The sequence below is a fragment of the Gopherus evgoodei genome, chromosome 6 (assembly GCF_007399415.2).
Source record: "Gopherus evgoodei ecotype Sinaloan lineage chromosome 6, rGopEvg1_v1.p, whole genome shotgun sequence".
NCBI classification, from domain to species: domain Eukaryota; kingdom Metazoa; phylum Chordata; order Testudines; family Testudinidae; genus Gopherus; species Gopherus evgoodei.
The window spans coordinates 73,302,637-73,320,193 of NC_044327.1; the positions used below are offsets into that span (position 1 = coordinate 73,302,637).

Here is a 17,557-nt window from a genome sequence, read left to right on the forward strand (position 1 = left end):
GCTGGTTCCCTGGTGCTCTGAGGAGGTAGCAGGCCCAGCAGTGAATACCCCGCTGACTTTCCCTGCCCTGTGCCTTCTTTCTGATCCCAACCGCCTTGCCGCCCTCCAGAGTCCGCCACCCTCTCCCTTGGTCCCCGTCACGCCGCCAACTTCCCCCCGTCGCTCGCTCTCCCGACTGCTGAGTCCTGCCCCCTTGCCTAGCTCCTCCCTCCGCTCACACTGTCCCAGGGCGCCGGGCTGACATCACGCCCGGGGTTTCCATCGGGCCGAGGGAGGGGGAGACTAGACTGTACTGAGCGGCGGTAGCGTGATGGCGGCGGCCGGGAGGACCTAAGCGGTGGCGGCAGCGGCGCAGCGCGCACCCTGCTTCTCTTCCCCTCCCGGTTCGGGCTCCATTGTGCGAAGCGCCGCGGGCCAGCCCGCCGTGCAGGTCAGCGAGGGACCCCGTGCGGCCGGCGGAGGAGAAGCGGCCCAGGCCCGGCGGCGGTGTCCGGAGTAGCCCCCGAGCCCGGGCTGCAGGCAGCACTTTCCTCTCCACTGGGATAACGCTGTGTCCGGGCAGCGCGGCCCTGGGGAGGCGCGGCCGAGACACGAGCAGGTAGGAAGCGGCCTGTCCGCACCGGGCTCGTTCGTTTCTCGCGGGTCTGGAGCTGGACTCACTGCGGCTGCCGGGGCTCGGCGGCCAGGCCGGGGGCTGAGTGGGAAGAAGCCGGGAGCGGGGCCTGTTTACCGCTTCCAGGCGCGGCGGGGGTGATGAGCGCAAGGGAGCGGGGCTCGCTGGCTCCCGGCGGGGGAGCTGGTTGGGAGGTGGGAGCGCGGCCCTCACGCTGCCTTGGCGATGTAGTGTAGTGCGGGGGCTGAGTCGGCCGGGGAGCCGTGGCCAAGAGGGGCGCCAGTGCAGGCCGCGCCGGGAGCGGGGAAGTGTCCACGGAGGAGGAGGGAGACCGAGCATTGCCCGGCGGGGCCGGGGCTGTTCTGACCCGGGCTCTTCTGGAGGGCGGGTGGTTGGGAAAGGAAGAGGCCGCTGCATTTCTGGGATTACAGCCAGAGAAGCTCTTTGGCCAGCGGGTCCCCCAGCACAGCATAGTGCATGGTGGGGAGAGAGAGCTGCGCCCACCGGCCTGGGCGGGTAAATTTGGAAAGCTGCCGAAGGCCGAATGGCTGAGATGGGGATGCCGGTGAGTGGCTTTGGGATGGCAGGGCCGAGGAGCCCGGCCCGCAGCGGGCGCTAGCCAGGCCTCCTAGCGGGCAGCTTTGTTGAACCACTGGACTCCCCAGGTCTGTAATCAACAGGGGCGCTCCCGCCGCAACAGCGCCTGGAAGTGCTGCATCTCCCCACGGACGCACTGTTCCCCTTGTCTCTGATTCCCAGTCGGGTTGGGCTTGTGGCTGGGGCAGGATTATCGGGTTCCTTGGTCGCTCATACCCTCCGCCATGTCCTTTGTGTACTGGCCTGGATGAGAAACTGTGACGCCTGAGAGTAGTAGTAGCCTGAGGAAACCCCAGCAGCACAGACTCAGTCGGATCACTGCGGGCAAACGAGGAGGTGGAGGGGCGGACGGGTGAGCTGTGTATGAAACCCTCTTCTTATTCACATCCATTCAGTGCCTTCGGGGCACTCTTCATTCGTTGATTTGTTACAAGGTTTATCATTGTATTCCTACTGTAGGACACTTACAGTGACCTCTGATGCTTCGGATGCTTGAGTGCACACAGCTCTGGTTATCGTGGTATGTGAAATATTGACCATTACAGCTGTGGGATCTTGAGTTAGATTTGTTATTGGATAACTCTTGACAAGCATAACTTTTTAAATGTGTGGCAGTAAGGCTGGTTGATAATTAGAGAAAATGTTATGCTTGAACCTGGAAATGCTTTTACAGTATGTTTATAGTATTTCTTCACTGATTTGATTATTGTTCCATCAGTTGAAATAAAATACTTGCCTTTGTAACCTGTACTTGTTTAAAGTTTATTATACAGTAGTGCTTAAAAGCCAGGTAGGTCTAGATCACATTGTTCAGCCCTTGATACATACAATAAATTACAGTTCCTGTCCCAAAATGTTGACCAGTAGTATCTTCTCACTTACTATACATTAGAAAAATACTTTTATTTATTTTCAGTTTGTGTACTTTGTGTTTGTCACAGTATTTTCAGTTTAACAGTTCCTTTGTATAGACAGTCATACTCTGTTCTTTGTGTGGGCCTTTCATGGAGCAATGGGAAAGAGAAATGTTCTTTAAACGAGAAAGTGTTATTACAAAAATATCAGCAATTGCAGCGGGTAGTGCCAGAAAGTACTTTTAACTTTTTTAATGAAGTAGATTTCATATTTGATCCTTTTAAATGTTAGTTTGTTAGGTCAGTTGTCTTTAGCATCCTTAGAGGTTGTATGAAACCAGGCAATATTTAAAATCATATTCTTAACACTTTTGTGTATCTAACTGTGTTTTAGGTAATTTGGGAAAGGATCTTGAATACCTTCAGTGAACAGTCGAATAAACAAGTCACCTGTAAAACACGTGGAGTACAAGGAAGACTATAAAGGGAACTTTTAATATCTGTCTCAAAAACTGAGTGGACTTATATTTTAAACTTCTTAATATTTACAATGAATGGGCACAGTGATGAGGAAAGCATACGAAACAGTAGTGGAGAATCAAGGTAAGCACTAATCATTTCAAATCTATGCTATATAGTCTTGTTTGAAGACAGCTTGAGTTTATAACTTTATTGTGGACAGCTGAAACTCTTTGGCATAGATGCAGAACATAGTTTTTAGGTCTCATTCTATCCTCTTAAGATTCTTATATAATGCCTGTCAACTTGGTATCTTAATGCATGTTATATTATAAGCATATAGTTAGCGCAGGCTAAATACGAATAAACTATCTGCATTTGAAAAAAAAAACAAAACCCAGCTGTCTTGGCATTCTTTATTAACTGTCAGCATTGTTTTATAAAAATTGTAGACCTTAGTAAAGGAAGTTATTTTAGTGTGTTAAATTTAGTATTAAGTAATATAGTTAGTCCAAGAGAAGAGCTTTACTGTTTATAAAACCAATTTTTGTCCTGCCTAATAAATTTGAAGGTGGAAAAATGTATTCAGAATATCAAAATAAGCCTCGGATATTGGAAATTCAACCTGTGCACTCAGATACTATGCTGATGGGTGCAATATAAAAGCCCAACCTAACCTGTAAGAGGAGATTGACCTTTGATTTTGTTAGGTAATCTGTAGTTTTTCTTAGTTGCTGAGCTACAAAAGCTTTGGGGGCTTCACCAGTGTGAAATAACCAGGCAGCAAAATTGCCTTCTCAAGTACAGCTATTGATTCTTTGCCATTTTGAATTTAACAATCTGTAATCTAGAAGTTACTAGTCTCGAACTTTGTTTTGGTGTTTGAGAATGTGTACTGCTTTTAGTTGTTTAGAAGGCTTTCCTCTTGCTATAGGGAAGTTTATTTAGTATAATACAGAACGTGTCTTTCAAACCAAGCAAAACAGTCCTCATGGAACCTCAAAGGCTGTTTTTTTGGTTTTCATAAATTAGAGTAAGATTAAAACTTTGTGTGTATAATTTTATAAATTATGTAACTTTAAAGTCTCTCTGGATTTCTGATAACCTCCATGGCTGTTTTCTGTAGTAGAAATACAACTTTCATCTGAAAGTTTCTTTGCTTGGTTGGAGAGAATTTGAGCCAAATTGTTCCTTTAAAAAAAAATTTTTTTTTCCATCTTCTGACTGAAATAGTTGTGAAGGAGGTTTAAACTACCTCTTTCTTTCAGTGGGATGTTAACTAGTTCTCATTCAAGCTTCAATGTGTAAATATTAACTATTTAGCTAAAATCAGTTTAACAGAACCTCCCCGTTAATGTATTTAAGCACTATGGGCAGGAATTAAAATTTGTTATCCTACAAATGTGCTTGGTATGGTGTGCTTGGGGATTGGTCCTTTTGTGAGCAGGGGGTTGGACTAGATGACCTCCTGAGGTCCCTTCCAATCCTGATATTCTATGATTCACAGCTTTGTATGACTGTAGGAAGTTCAAAGATTTCTATTTAAATTAAAGTAATATAATACATGCTGCACATGGGAGGGGACAAGACATACAAAAATTTATTTACACAGTAAATGTTATCATGCCTCTGTGTAATGAGAACTTCAGTTATACCTAGAATTAATAATGTATATGCATTTTAAAATGACAAGTTTGAAATTGTTGTTTTAGTGCCTGATAATGATAATGATTCCCTCTAATGTTTCTGAAGGCTTACTTGAGTGAGTAGACAATTATCTTGCTTTTATTGGAAGCAGCAAGGTTGTGGAATTTCAGCTGCAGCTTAATACCATAACATTGCACAAGTTCAGAGCTATGCTTATTTTCACTTTCCCAGAAGAAAGTAGTGTCAACAAAGCTTGTCCTCCTGAATTTCAAAATGTTGTAAATCAAAATTCAAAAACTGTGGCTAACTTGTATGGAACATCTCAAATGTTTTTGCAAGTGTATAGGATTGCATTGCCTACTTAAAAAGAAACACAAGCCATCCTAATTAAAGATAATGTAGGAAGAGAGATGCCTCATATCAAACTGAGCCACTGCACCTGCTATGTAATGTATATAGAATAGCAATGTATGTGTGTCGTCTTGTTTAGAAAAAGGTAACATACATGAAAAATATTACTATTAAATAAGCTGTTACAAGTATTTCCAATAACCTGATTAAAAGTGAATATCAAGCAGAGATTCTAATATACTTAATCAGCTTGATTATTAACTGTGGAGTCAAATTTCATTCTGCATTTAAACACAGCTTGTTTAAATGTATTATTTATTAACCATATAGCCTAATAATGCATGAACAGAGCTTAAACAATCCACCTGCCTAGTTGCAAGCAGGAAGATTTCCTTTATGAATGGTAGATATACATTTTCACTGTAAAAAAGTTTTGAGCCCTAGTTGTGAAGGTAATCTGAACTGAATGTAAATTCCAGCAGTACAGTCTAGCTAAAATCTAACAAAGGGTTCTTAAATGTGTGGTCCACCCATGTAGTTTTGTTATGCTTTTCAGAGTCTCCAGAATCTAAGCTTTTTTAAAAGGGCATCTAATCCTCTTTGTTGCACAGATAAGCTTCCAAATGTAACCACCGCAGTGATATCTGCATTCAGCCTATAACCCAGAGATATGAACTCCCATGTTCCCTTTTAATCTGACTAGAAGATCAGTGTTAAAGCCCAGCGATGACACTTCACTGTCAACATTAACTATTTAATCACAGATCGTTTTAGTGGATGGAATGGAGTTGGGAATAAGAGTGAAGCACACTGGTTAGGTAATTGGGAGTTGCTTCAGAGAAGAAAATGCAGAGAAAAGGACAGAGGAAGCACTCAAAGACGGGAAATGGGGGCGAGAAACTGATAAAAAGAGATTGGGGAAGGAAGAGAAACAAAGAACAGATATAATGGTGGATCTAAAAGGGTCTTTTATCTTCTTGATGACAATGCAACAAATAAGGCATATTCTCCCCTTGACCCCTGTACAAACTTTGTGATATTGCTGTGTGTTGCAGGGAATATGTAGACCTCAATGTATATCCTGGTCCATGGATCATAATTAAACATAAAATGAGTCCTCTCCAAGTGAATTTGTCACTCTTGATCTAGAGTGCTGTTACTGGTTGAGAGAGTTGAGCGGTGACTGAGTACAACTGGACCTAAAATGGAGCTTGTAAAGTAGCAGCCAGGAGGCTTGGTAACAGTAGATCATCAGATAACCTCTTTTGCTGTCTATCACAATAATTAGAAAGCTCTAGAGTGGGAGGAGCAGAGAGAGAATTCAGCTTCTTCCCAGAAGAGAAGGGTACTGGGGGAAACATTAGTTATGGACTTCAAATTTCACACATTAGCAAGAAGTTGTTGCATAGGTGACACTCTCAAAGATTGTTCCAGCAGCAGCCTGATAATGGAATTCCAGCTGTCTTCCATTTCAACTATTGATGATGGGGAAGGAAGGAAACAGGGATCTTGCTTATGAAGAGTACAGATCTCCCTTACTTTTGTGTCCAGTCTCCACCCCATCCAGAGGCTGATTAAATTTATCATCTGGCTTTTCTATCCCTGTCTACCCATAGCAGCTGCCAGTTAGGAAAACTTTATTTTACCACTCATGAAAAAAAATGTAACTTGTGTTCATAGTCCAAGCATTTGCGAAGTATTGCATATGAACCTTGTCTATGGTAGCAGCCTTTGTGCTTATAATTTACTGCTGGTGCTGGCAATGATGGAAGCTGTAGGTTGGACAAGACTAAACATCCTATCATCTAACCCTGCTTTCTGTCATCCCAATGTTCTGTTACATAATTATTATGGAGACTTCTTTTCTTCCTGCTTATTCTAGTATGTAAAGACAAAACAAAGGATTATGGAATGTGTCCAAAGCAGTTAACTGTAACATCACAAATTGTTGTTCCTCGGAGTAGGAAGGAAGCATGAGCAGATAAATTCAGTAACACTAATACTGTCTTTGTGCAAATGGCCTTTGCTATAAAGAAGGAAAGAAACTTTTTCAAGAACACCTGATTCAAACAAAGTTTTCCTTAGGAGAGTGATAGCTCTTTATGGGGGCTCAGCTACAATTGCCTGCTAGTTAGTGTCAAGAAAAGCTTAGCAAGCAAATTAGCGCAGCCTCTCTGGGGAACTTCAGTACTGCATTACCTACTCTTGAATTGCATAAGGATAGTATCAACACTAATGGGTTGAACAGAGGGTTGCTGTGATCTGGATTCCATTTTTTCTAATCTTACTGTGTGCTTCAGATCGAACAGGGCAGTGAAGCATTGAAGAGTGCATGGGGAAGGGGGAAAGGAGAAGTGTCATTCTCCCCGCTAGTAGTCAAGAAATTACCCTGAGTAGTGTTGTCCCTGAACCCCTCTCTATGTGATCATTGCATACACTTATTAGCCAGAGAACTAATTCTGCTAAATGAGATCCCATACTTAAATTCTACTTTAAAGCCAACCCATTCCCCTGACCCAAACTGGAAACAGATTTTTTGGGGAAATGGGGAAACAAAACACCTATTACTACAGACAAGACATTATGTGGAATTCCAACACAAATCGAAAAGTAAAAGCAGTTTGTGACACTTTCCATAAAAAGATTCAATATTTAAAAAAAACCCGTGAAAGAAGATGCTATAAATCTAAGGGCAACCTATGGTCTTCATGGACCCTGCTGATTTTCACTGCAGTCCTCCACATAGGGGAGAGACTCTTTCTCTGTTGCTTAGTTACCAAGAGGTAACTATAACAAGACCGCTTGGAAATAGTGACCATAATATAATAACATTTAACTTCCTTGTGGTGGGAAGAACACCTGAACAGCCCAACACTGTGGCATTTAATTTCAGAAAGGGGAACTATGCAAAAATGAGGGGGTTAGTTAAACAAATTAAAAGCTACAGTGACTAAAGTGAAATCCCCGCAAGCTGCATGGATGCTTTTCAAGGACACCATAATAGAGGCCCAACTTAAATGTATACACCAAATTAAAAAACACAGTACAAGAACTAAAGAAGAGCCACCGTGGCTTAACAACCATGTAAAAGAAACAGTGAGATAAAAAGGCATCTTTTAAAAAGTGGAAGTCAAATCGTGGTAAGGTAAATAGAAAGGAACATAAACACTGCCTAATTAAGTGTAAAATGTAATAAGAAAAGCCAAAGAGGAATTAGAAGAACAGCTAGCCAAAAACTCAAAAGGTAATAGCAATTTTTTTTTATGTATGTCAGAAGCAGGAAGCCTGCTAAACAACTTGTGGGGGCCCTGGACGATCGAGATACAAAAGGAGCGCTTGAAGATGATAGTCATTGTGGAGAAACTAAACAAATTCTTTGCTTCAGTCTTCATGGCTGAGGATGTTAGGGAAATTCCCAAACCTGACCCGGCTTTTGTAGGTGACAAATCGGAGGAATTGTCAGAGATTGAGATTCACTAGAGGAGATTTTGGAATTAATTGATAAACTTAACAGTAACAAGCCACCAGAACTATTAACTATGGTTTGTAACCTGTTTAAATCGGCTTCTTTACCCAATGACTGGAAGATACCTAATGTAACGTCAATATTAAAAAAGGCTCTAGAGGCAATCCCAGCAATTACAGACCGGTAAGTCTAATGTCAGTACCGGGCAAATAAGTTGAAACAATAAAGAATAAAATTCAGACACCTAGAAGAACATAAATTGTTGGGCAAAAGTCAGCGTGGTTTCTGTAAAGGGAAATCGTGTCTTACTAATCTATTAGAGTTCTTTGAAGTGGTCAACATACATGTGGACAAAGGGATCCAGTGGAACTAGTGTACTTAGATTTCCAGAAAGCCTTTGACAGAGTCCCTCACCAAAGGCTCTTACGTAAATTAATTTGTCATGGGATAAGAGGTCCTTTCATGGATTGAGAACTGTTTAAAAGACAGAGAACAAAGGATTAGGAATAAATGGTAAATTCTCAGACTGGAGAGGGGTAGGACCAATCCTATTCAACTTATTCATAAATGATCAGGAGAAAGGGGTAAAAAGTGAGGTGGCAAAGTTTGCAGATGATACTAAACTGCTCAAGATAGTTAAGACCGAAGCAGACTGTGAAGAACTTCAAAAAGATCTCACAAAACTAAGTGATTGGGCAACAAAATGGCAAATGAAATTTAATGTGGGTAAATGTAAAGTAATGCACATTGAAAGAAATAACCTCAACTCTACATACAATATGATGGGAGCTAATTTAGCTGCAACGAATCAGGAAAAAGATCTTGGAGTCATCGTGGATAGTTCTCTGAAGACATCCACACAGTATGCAGCGGCAGTCAAAAAATCAAACAGGATGTTAGGAATCATTAAAAAGGGGTTAGAAAATAAGATGGAGAGTATCTTATTGCCCTTATATAAATCCATGGTACGCCCACATCTCAAATACTGCATACAGATGCGGTCTCCTCATCTCAGAAAAGATATACTGGCATTAGAAAAGGTTCAGAGAAGGGCAACTGAAATGATTAGGGGCTTGGAATGGATCCCATATGAGGAGAGATTCGAAGAGAGGAGACTAAAGGGGGATATGATAGAGCAGTGGTCCTCAACTTTTTTGTCTGGCGGGCGCCAGCCGAAGACCACAGCGGTGGCGGAGGACCCGCAGAAATGCCACAGCGACGACGCCTCTTAATGATGCCACTTGCCGTCGACATGTGACGTCATCAAGAGGCATCCCTGCCGAAATTTGGGAACGATGCCTTTCGCTGACATCACTTGTCGGCGACAAGCATCGTCATCGAGAGGCGTCCCCACCGCGGGATTTTGGCGGGTGCTCTCCCGAGGGCAGGACGCAGCCGCATTAAGATGCCCCTGTTTGCGCCATGGTGAGGACCACTGTGATAGAGGTATATAAAATCATGAGTGATGTAGAGAAAGTAAATAAGGAAAAGTTATTTACTTGTTCCCATAATATAAGAACTAGGGGCCACCAAATGAAATGAATGGGCAGCATGTTTAAAACAAATAAAAGGATGTTCTTCACACAGCACACAGTCATCTTGTGCAACTCCTTACCTGAGGAGGTTATGAAGGCTAGGACTATAACCGCGTTTAAAAGAGAACTAGATAAATTCATGGAGGTTGAGTCTGTTAATAGATATTAGGCAGGATGGGTAAGGACTGGTGTCCCTAGCCTCTGATTGTCAGAGGGCTGAGATGGATGACTGGAGAGAGATCACTTGATTATTGCCTGCTGGGTTCACTCCCTCTGTGGCACCTGGCAATGGCCACTGTTGGCAGACAGGATACTGGGCTTGATGGTTTTTTGGTCTGACCCAGTATGACCATTCTTGTGTTCTTACATAACATTAGTGTTAGCGAATAGAGTTTAAAGTGTGTTGGTGAGAATTAGTACCTCTGTTCAAAGAGCCTCTTAAGTTTCAAGTATACTATCACAAGTGGTTTTGTTTTTGTTTTTACACTCCATTACAGTAAAGCTAAATCAGTGAGAAATTCCCCATATGTCGTCTGATGCCAGAGTTGTTTTTTTTTAGGTTGGAAGAACTCAAACTGGGTATTTGAGATACAAAAGTTTTTAAAACAAAGTGAGTTTTTCACTTCTGAGGTATTAGAAATGCGTGGTAATGCTTATCTCAAACAATCAGAACTGGCCCTTCCAATTGTATTTAATTGTGTTGGATTCAGTAAGGACTGGAACCACTGTCTAGTTTAGGAGTTTAATTTAGCTATTACACAATGTATTCAGCTGCATTTGCTCTGATACAGGTATTCTAATCCTGTGTAGGCATGATCTAACACAGAGGTGGGCAAACTATGGCCCGTGGGCCACATCCGGCCTGCGGGCCCCTCCGGCCTGCCCCTGAGCTCCTGTCCTGAGAGGCTAGCCCCTGGCCTCTCTCGTGCTGTGGCCCCTCTCCTGCCGTTTCCCCTCCCGAGCAGCCTGAGCTCACTGCGCCGCTGGCGCAATGCTCTGCGGTCGGGACTGCGAACTCTTGCCCGACAGGACAGCTGCAGAGCCAGTCTGATCTGGTGCTCTGGGCAGCGCAGTAAGGGGGCAGGGAGCGGGAGGGTTTGGATAGAGGACAGGGGAGTTCAAGGTGGTGGTCAGAGGGTGGGGGTGTGGATAGGGGTCGGGGTGATCACATTAGGTGGGGAACAGGGGGGTTGAATGGGGCTGGGGTGCTAGAGGGGGAGTCAGGAAGAAAAGGAGGGGTTGGATGGGGAGACCAGGGGCGATCAGGGGACAGGGAGGGGTGGATGGGCAGGAGTCCCAGGGGGGCTGACAGGGCGCGAGAAGCAGGGGGGGTTGGATAGCGGTGGGGGTGGGCCACACCTACCTGTATGGGGAGGCACAACTTCCCATAACCGGCCCTCTGTACAATTTGAGAAACCTGATGTGGCCCTCAGGCCAAAAAGTTTGCACGCCCCTGATCTAATGGGTGTAGATTGTGGGCCATGGACTTCTCATGGCCGTCTTGTGAGCCGATGCTCCTCTCCATATATGGAAGGCCAGGAATTTGATCAGGGTGGCAAATGGATGGCAGGGAGCCTCATGGAGATAAAGGAGTTTAGTGGGTTGGGGTGGGAGGGAACTGGGAAGCACAATAAGAGAGCCATATGGGGGTTTTATTGGTTTACATGGAAATGCTGTGGAGTTTTTAAAGTGGTTAAGAGGGGTGACAGAATTGGGAGGATATCTGTAGGGAGGATCAGCAGAGTTAGTGTTTCTGCATGGGAGCAAAGCAACAGATGCTCAGTACAGAAATTATTCATGCTGTCATTTATTTTGGAAAAAAGTTTAAGCTTGAACATTCTTATTGGTAACTTCAGAGGAATATGGCTTAAGGATACTGCTTTTTTTAAAGTTTGGATAATGAAACTTAAATTTACACTTAAATTTTTTTAAAAGCATTGGAAGTATGGAAGTGGACACTACTGTCTTGTTCCCTTTGTGCCAGGATGCTATATCTTACATAATGTACTTTCACACAGATAAGTTAATTTAAAAACTCTTATGAAAAAGTTTCTAGATGAGTTTTCAATTTTTAAGCTGCATGTGTCTGCAAAATTTTGTCTATGAAATTATGTCAAAGTGGTGGCTCCATCATACTCACATTTCAAATTTCAGTTTAACAAGAATGTAGTAGTGGCTTACTTATTCTGGATATGGGTGTCTCACTCCCTCTGTTTTCCCTTCCTGAGGTCTCTAATAATAGCATAGTCTTTGTCGTTCAAGTACATTCTCCTTGGGGTTCTAGTTTATTAAAATAACAGTTCAGTGTGAATGAAAGTCAAAACCTGTTTTTTCCCAGCTCCTACATTCTTCAGCCAATTGTTTCTTCTTTTGGTTCTCACTCCTATCTGAATTCAGGTTGCTCTTGTATCCCCCAGCAGACCTGGCTTCTAGTCTCATGCTCCTGTCAGGTGACCATGATGCGGAGTGGTAAACTAAGTCTCGAGTGAGGCAGAGCCCAGGATTCTCAAAGGGCAAGCTCAACCTGTGACAAGGAGTTGAATCTCATTGAAATGGCAGTTTAAAAAAATGGAATGTAAACTGAGTAGTATTTATTTTTCATTATAGTTCAATGAAAAATGGATTGACACAGAAAGAATAAATTAATTCTGCCAACTTTTCACTGGATTGTCATGCTTTTCTTTTTACCCCTTTTTTGCAAGAAATCTAAACCACTCTGGGAAATGTTCTTTTTTCCACACTGTTGCTCCTCGTGCTGATTCTGAAAATATCAGTTATACATGTGAAAGGGTCTTTTCAAACATTGAACATGAAATGAAACTTTTTAACTATACATTGTGCACTTGTGCACCAAGCTCCACTTGATGACATATAATAGCCATTGATGGACCTGTCCTCCATGAACATATCTAGTTCTTTTTTGAACTCTGTTATAGTCTTGGCTTTCACAACATCCTATGGCAAGGAATTCCACAGGTTGACTGCTATGTGAAAAAATACTTCTTTTTGTTTGTTTTAAATTTGCTGCCTATTAATTTCATTTGGTGACCCTTAGTTCATGTGTTATGAGGAGGACTAAATAACACTTCTTTACTTTCTCCACACCAGTCATGTTTTTATAGACCTCTATCATATGCCCCTTTAGTCATCTCTTTTCCAAGCTGAAAAGTCCCTGTTTTATTAGTATCTCCTCATATGGTAGCTGTTCCATATCCCTAATCATTTTTGTTGCCCTTTTCTGAACCTTTTCCAATTCCAATATATCTTTTTTGAGATGGGGCAACCACATCTGCACACAGTATTCAAGATGTGGGTGTACCATGAATTTATATTGAGACAATATGATGTTTTCTGTCTTATCTATCCCTTTCTTAATGATTCCCAACATTCTGTTTGCTTTTTTTTTGGCTGCTGCTGCTGCGCATTGAATGGATGTTTTCAGAGAACTAGCCACAATGACTCCAAGATCTTTCTTGAGTGGTAACAGCTAATTTAGACCCCATCATTTATATTTATAGTTGGCATTATGTTTTCCAACATGCATTACTTTTCATTTATCAACATTGAATTTCATCTGCCATTTTGTTGCCCAGTTACACAGTTTTGAGAGATCCTTTTGTAGCTCTTTGCAGTCTGCTGGGGACTTAACTATCTTGAGTAATTTTGTATCATCTGCAAATTTTGCCACCTCACTTTTTCCAGATCATTTATGAATCTGTTGAACAGGACTGGTCCCAGTACAGACCCCTGCAGGACACAACTATTTATGGTCTCCATTCTGAAAACTGATCATTTATTCCTACCCTTTGTTTCCTATCTTTTAATCCATGAGAGGACCTTCCCTGTTATCCCATGACAGCTTACTTTGCTTAAGAGCCTTTGGTGAGGGACCTGGTCAAAGGCTTTCTGAAAAGCTAAGTACACTATATCCACTGGATCCCCCTTGTCGACATGCTTGTTGACCCCCTCATGGAATTCTAGTAGGTTGATGAGGCATGATATCCTTTTACAAAAACCATGTTGATGCTTCCTCAACACATTATGTTCATCTATATGTCTAAAAGCAGCAAAGAGTCCTGTGGCACCTTATAGACTAACAGATGTTTTGAAGCATGAGCTTTTGTGGGTGAATACCCACTTCATCATGCATCCGATGAAGTGGGTATTCATCCACGAAAGCTCATGCTCCAAAATGTCTGTTAGTCTATAAGGTGCCACAGGACTCTTTGCTGCTTTTACAGATCCAGACTAACGCGGCTTCCCCTCTGATACTTGACATCTATATGTCTGACATTTTTGTTCTTTACTATAGTTTCAACCACTTTTCCCAGTACTGGAATCAGGCTTACTGGCCTGTAATTGGCAGGATCACCTCTGGAGCCCTTTTTAAAAATTGGTGTCACATTAGCTATCCTCCAGTCATTTGGTACAGAAGCTGATTTAAATGATAGGTGACAGACTACAGTTAGTAGTTCTGTAATTTCACATTTGAGTTCTCTCAGAACTCTTGGGTGAATACCATCTGGTCTTGGTGACTTATTACTGTTAAGTTAAGGTTCCAAAACCTCTTCTAATGATACCTCAGTCTGGACAGTTCCTCAGATTTTTCACCTAGAAAGAATGGCTCATGTTTGGGAATCTCCCTCACGTCCTTAGCTGTGAAGACCGATGCATAGAATTCATTTAGTTTCTCCTCATTGGCTTTATTGTTCTTGAGTGCTCCTTTAGCATCTCAATTGTCCAGTGGCCCCACTGATTGTTTAGCTGGCTTCCTGCTTCTGATGTACTTAAAACATTTTTTGCTATTATTTTTTGAGTCTTTGGCTAGCTGTTCTTCAGTTTCTTTTTTGAGCTTCCTAATTATATTTTTACACTTCATTTGCCAGAGTTTATGCTCCTTTCTATTTTCCTCACTGGGATTTAACTTTCACTTTTTAAAAGATGCCTTTTTGCCTCTTGCTGCTTCTTTTACTTTGTTGTTTAGCCACGGTGGCACTTCCTTGGTTCTCTTACTATGTTTTTTAATTTGGGGTATACATTTAAGTTGATCCTCTATTATGGTGTTTTTAAAAAGTGTCCATGCAGCTTGCAGGGATTTCAGTTTCTGTGCTGTACCTTTTAATTTCTGTTTAACTAATTTCCTTATTTATGTGTTGTCCCCCTTTCTGAAATTAAATGCTATTGTGTTGGGCTGCTGTAGTGTTTTCCCTGCCACAGGGATGTTAAATTTAATTATATGATGGTCACTGTTACCAAGTGGGCCAGTTATATTCACCTGTGTTCCACTTAGAACTAAATTAAGAATTGCCCTCTTGTGGGTTTCAGGGCTAGCTTCTCCAGGAAGCAGTCATTTAAGGTGTCAAGAAACTTTATCTCTGCATCCCATCCTGAGGTGACGTGTACCCAGTCAATATGAGGATAGTTGAAATCCCCCATTATTGTTGAGGTTTTTTTATTTTAATAGCCCCTCTAATCTCCCTGAGCATTTCAGTCACTGTCACCATTCTGATCAGGTGGTTGGTAACACATCCTACTACTATATTATTATTAGAGCATGGAATTACTATCTATAGAGAGTTTTTGGTCTGACTGACATATGACATATGAGACTGACATATACCTAGTTTCACTCTGTTGCTGTTGTGTTTAAGAACTGCTGAAGCAAAGATACAATCCTCTCCATTGCTGCTAGGAGTTCTCTGAAGTGAGGGGGAGGCAAATGAACAAACTGACGATGACATCTTTTCTTTCCACTCTCCTCCTCACGTAAGAACACCTCCAGCAGTGGCAGAAGGTCACAATCCCAGCAAGAATAACAGAATGAAAACTTCAGGTTCATGTTAATTTCCTGATTTTGAACAGCATGAAACAGATATGATCCTGGAGCAGTAGGAGAAGAGTTGAACCCAAATAGAAGTTAAGGGAAGAGGCAAACATGGAGAAACTTGCATTGGTGAACTAAAGCATATTCATTTGCAGTAGTTCTATTCAAGGATATTTATCCCCGTGTCAGACTGAGTGACAGCATTTTGAGCTCCTGGGTGAATGAATGTTTCGGTGTTCTCTTGAACTATGAGAATGAGGGGTACAGTTTTGGAACCTTAATTCATAATGAGCCGTTCCTGCTCAGGTGAGTTTTCCCATACAGCTCAATAGGACTGCTTGCATGGACAGGTAGTATTCATTGTGAGAAAGGGTTGCAGAATTGGGCCTAACTAAAGAGGCAGAGTTGATAACAGTGAGCAATATCCATCACTCTTCAGCTGGGAAAGGGAGTTGCTGGCATAAAATGCCTTTGGAGAAAGTGGAGAAGGGTAGAAAAAAGAAAAGGAAATAATATATTAAGGAAGGAACCCTGCTTCTAAAGCAGGGCAAACCTCAAGCAAAGGAGGCATTAAGATATAGTTTGGATTCACACCTTAACATCGTTGTCACAAAGGGAGCCCACGTACCGTTTTATTGTAATGTTAACGTGGCTGTCATGTTGTTGTTCTCCAGTAAAACAATTATGTTAAAGGTCAGGTTTGATATAGTGTGAAACACTACCAGTAATACTTCAGTTAAAAATGAAAGCTTGTAATAATTCTTTCTTGAAACATATTGATCACTTCCCTTCTAACGTCACATCTCTCCTTTTCGACTTCAAGAAAGATTAAACCACTTCTGGCACTGTCACACAACTTAGAGAAAGAGGGGGGGGGGTCTTTTAATTCTGTAAATTCAGCTTGTCCATATTTAAACTTTTTTTTCAAACTGATTTAGCTTTGGGAATAGTTTCCTCTTTCTCTTCTGTAACTAAAACTGTTGGAACCGGAAATAGTTTGGAAGATGAAGTAAATCTCATTTGTGGCACTAGAAATCTGGGTGATGGATTTCTGATATCCATTTTTTCTGATAGATCTCATTTTTTGTTTTAAGAAAGCTTAAATGCTAAGTTTCTTCAATGACTCAGCAAAAAAATTGAAAATCCATTCAAAAATTGAATGGATGCACTGCTTTCCTAAGGCCAGTCAACAGTGAGAATGTTGGAGATGGAAAAAAGCACTGGTCTAGAACCATATTATGTCAAGGCAGTTGATCAAGATAAGTCTTGTATGCTGCACTAGGAAAACTTCAATTTTATTCATTCTGTGGATCACTTAGCACATGTGTACATACAGAAAAACACTTTTTGGATGGGAGTTAGTGTTATGCTAGAATGTCTTTACTCATTCTTCACTGACAGTTTTGATGGCTCAGACTACTGCCTCTATCATCTATCTGTCAAGCTGACTGCAGATTGGCATGCAAACTGCTCAAATCCAGTCTTCCTGTTCCAGTTCAGTGTTTGCCTGAGATCAGCCAAGATGGAACTCTGCTGAAGTTGGCTTCCGTTCACTTCCAGTGGATACATTCCCAATTCCATCTCACAGAGAAACAATGAAGGGCACAAAAATAGCTTCAAGTGCAATGTAATTTAAACCTGTAACTTCTGGTATGTATATTTTGTTCATGGAATTCCACCTGGAAACATTTCTCCTCATGAAATGAGTATTTCAAACACGGACTCCCCTTCTCCCTATACGAGTGGGACTACTACAACTTCCAAACCTTTCTCTTAGGACCATCTCCCATATCCCTAATCTCTGAAAAACAGAACAGAGGCTTTAATATGTATACCCCAGACTGTCTTTTCACGCTTCATCTCTGACTGCAATCTCAGCCTCTCGTTTGCCCATTTCCTTTTTTTTTCTTCTTCTTCTCTCTTCTCAGCCTTCCCACCTAAAGCAATGGAGGAACTGGGTGGGGTGCATGGAACGTGGTCAGCAGAGGTTTAGGCTTTTTGTCATGGTATCTGCAGTGAGTAGGAGGGCATAGCTTCTGCCCCTCAGCATCAGATGAGCAATTCCTCATGGAGGACAGCACCATTCAAAAGTGACAGCTAAAACAAAAGTATGTGAATAAGTGCACATACATACTGTATGTATATACTGTAGAGATTATACACCTGCTGCAAAGTGCTCTGCTGGGAAATGTGGAATAGGTACCCAGAGAG

General features: G+C 42.0%; 1 protein-coding gene across 1 annotated transcript in view; it reads left to right on the plus strand.

The window, feature by feature from the left end:
- Positions 1 to 222: 222 nt before the first annotated feature.
- The window catches only part of CHD1 (chromodomain helicase DNA binding protein 1), an 86,417-nt gene continuing 69,082 nt past the window's right edge, over positions 223 to 17,557 (plus strand). The window contains 3 exon segments of the mRNA XM_030566220.1: positions 223 to 598; positions 1,670 to 1,730; positions 2,459 to 2,667. Coding sequence (XP_030422080.1) covers positions 2,615 to 2,667 — 53 coding nt within the window. The 5' untranslated portion in view covers positions 223 to 598; positions 1,670 to 1,730; positions 2,459 to 2,614.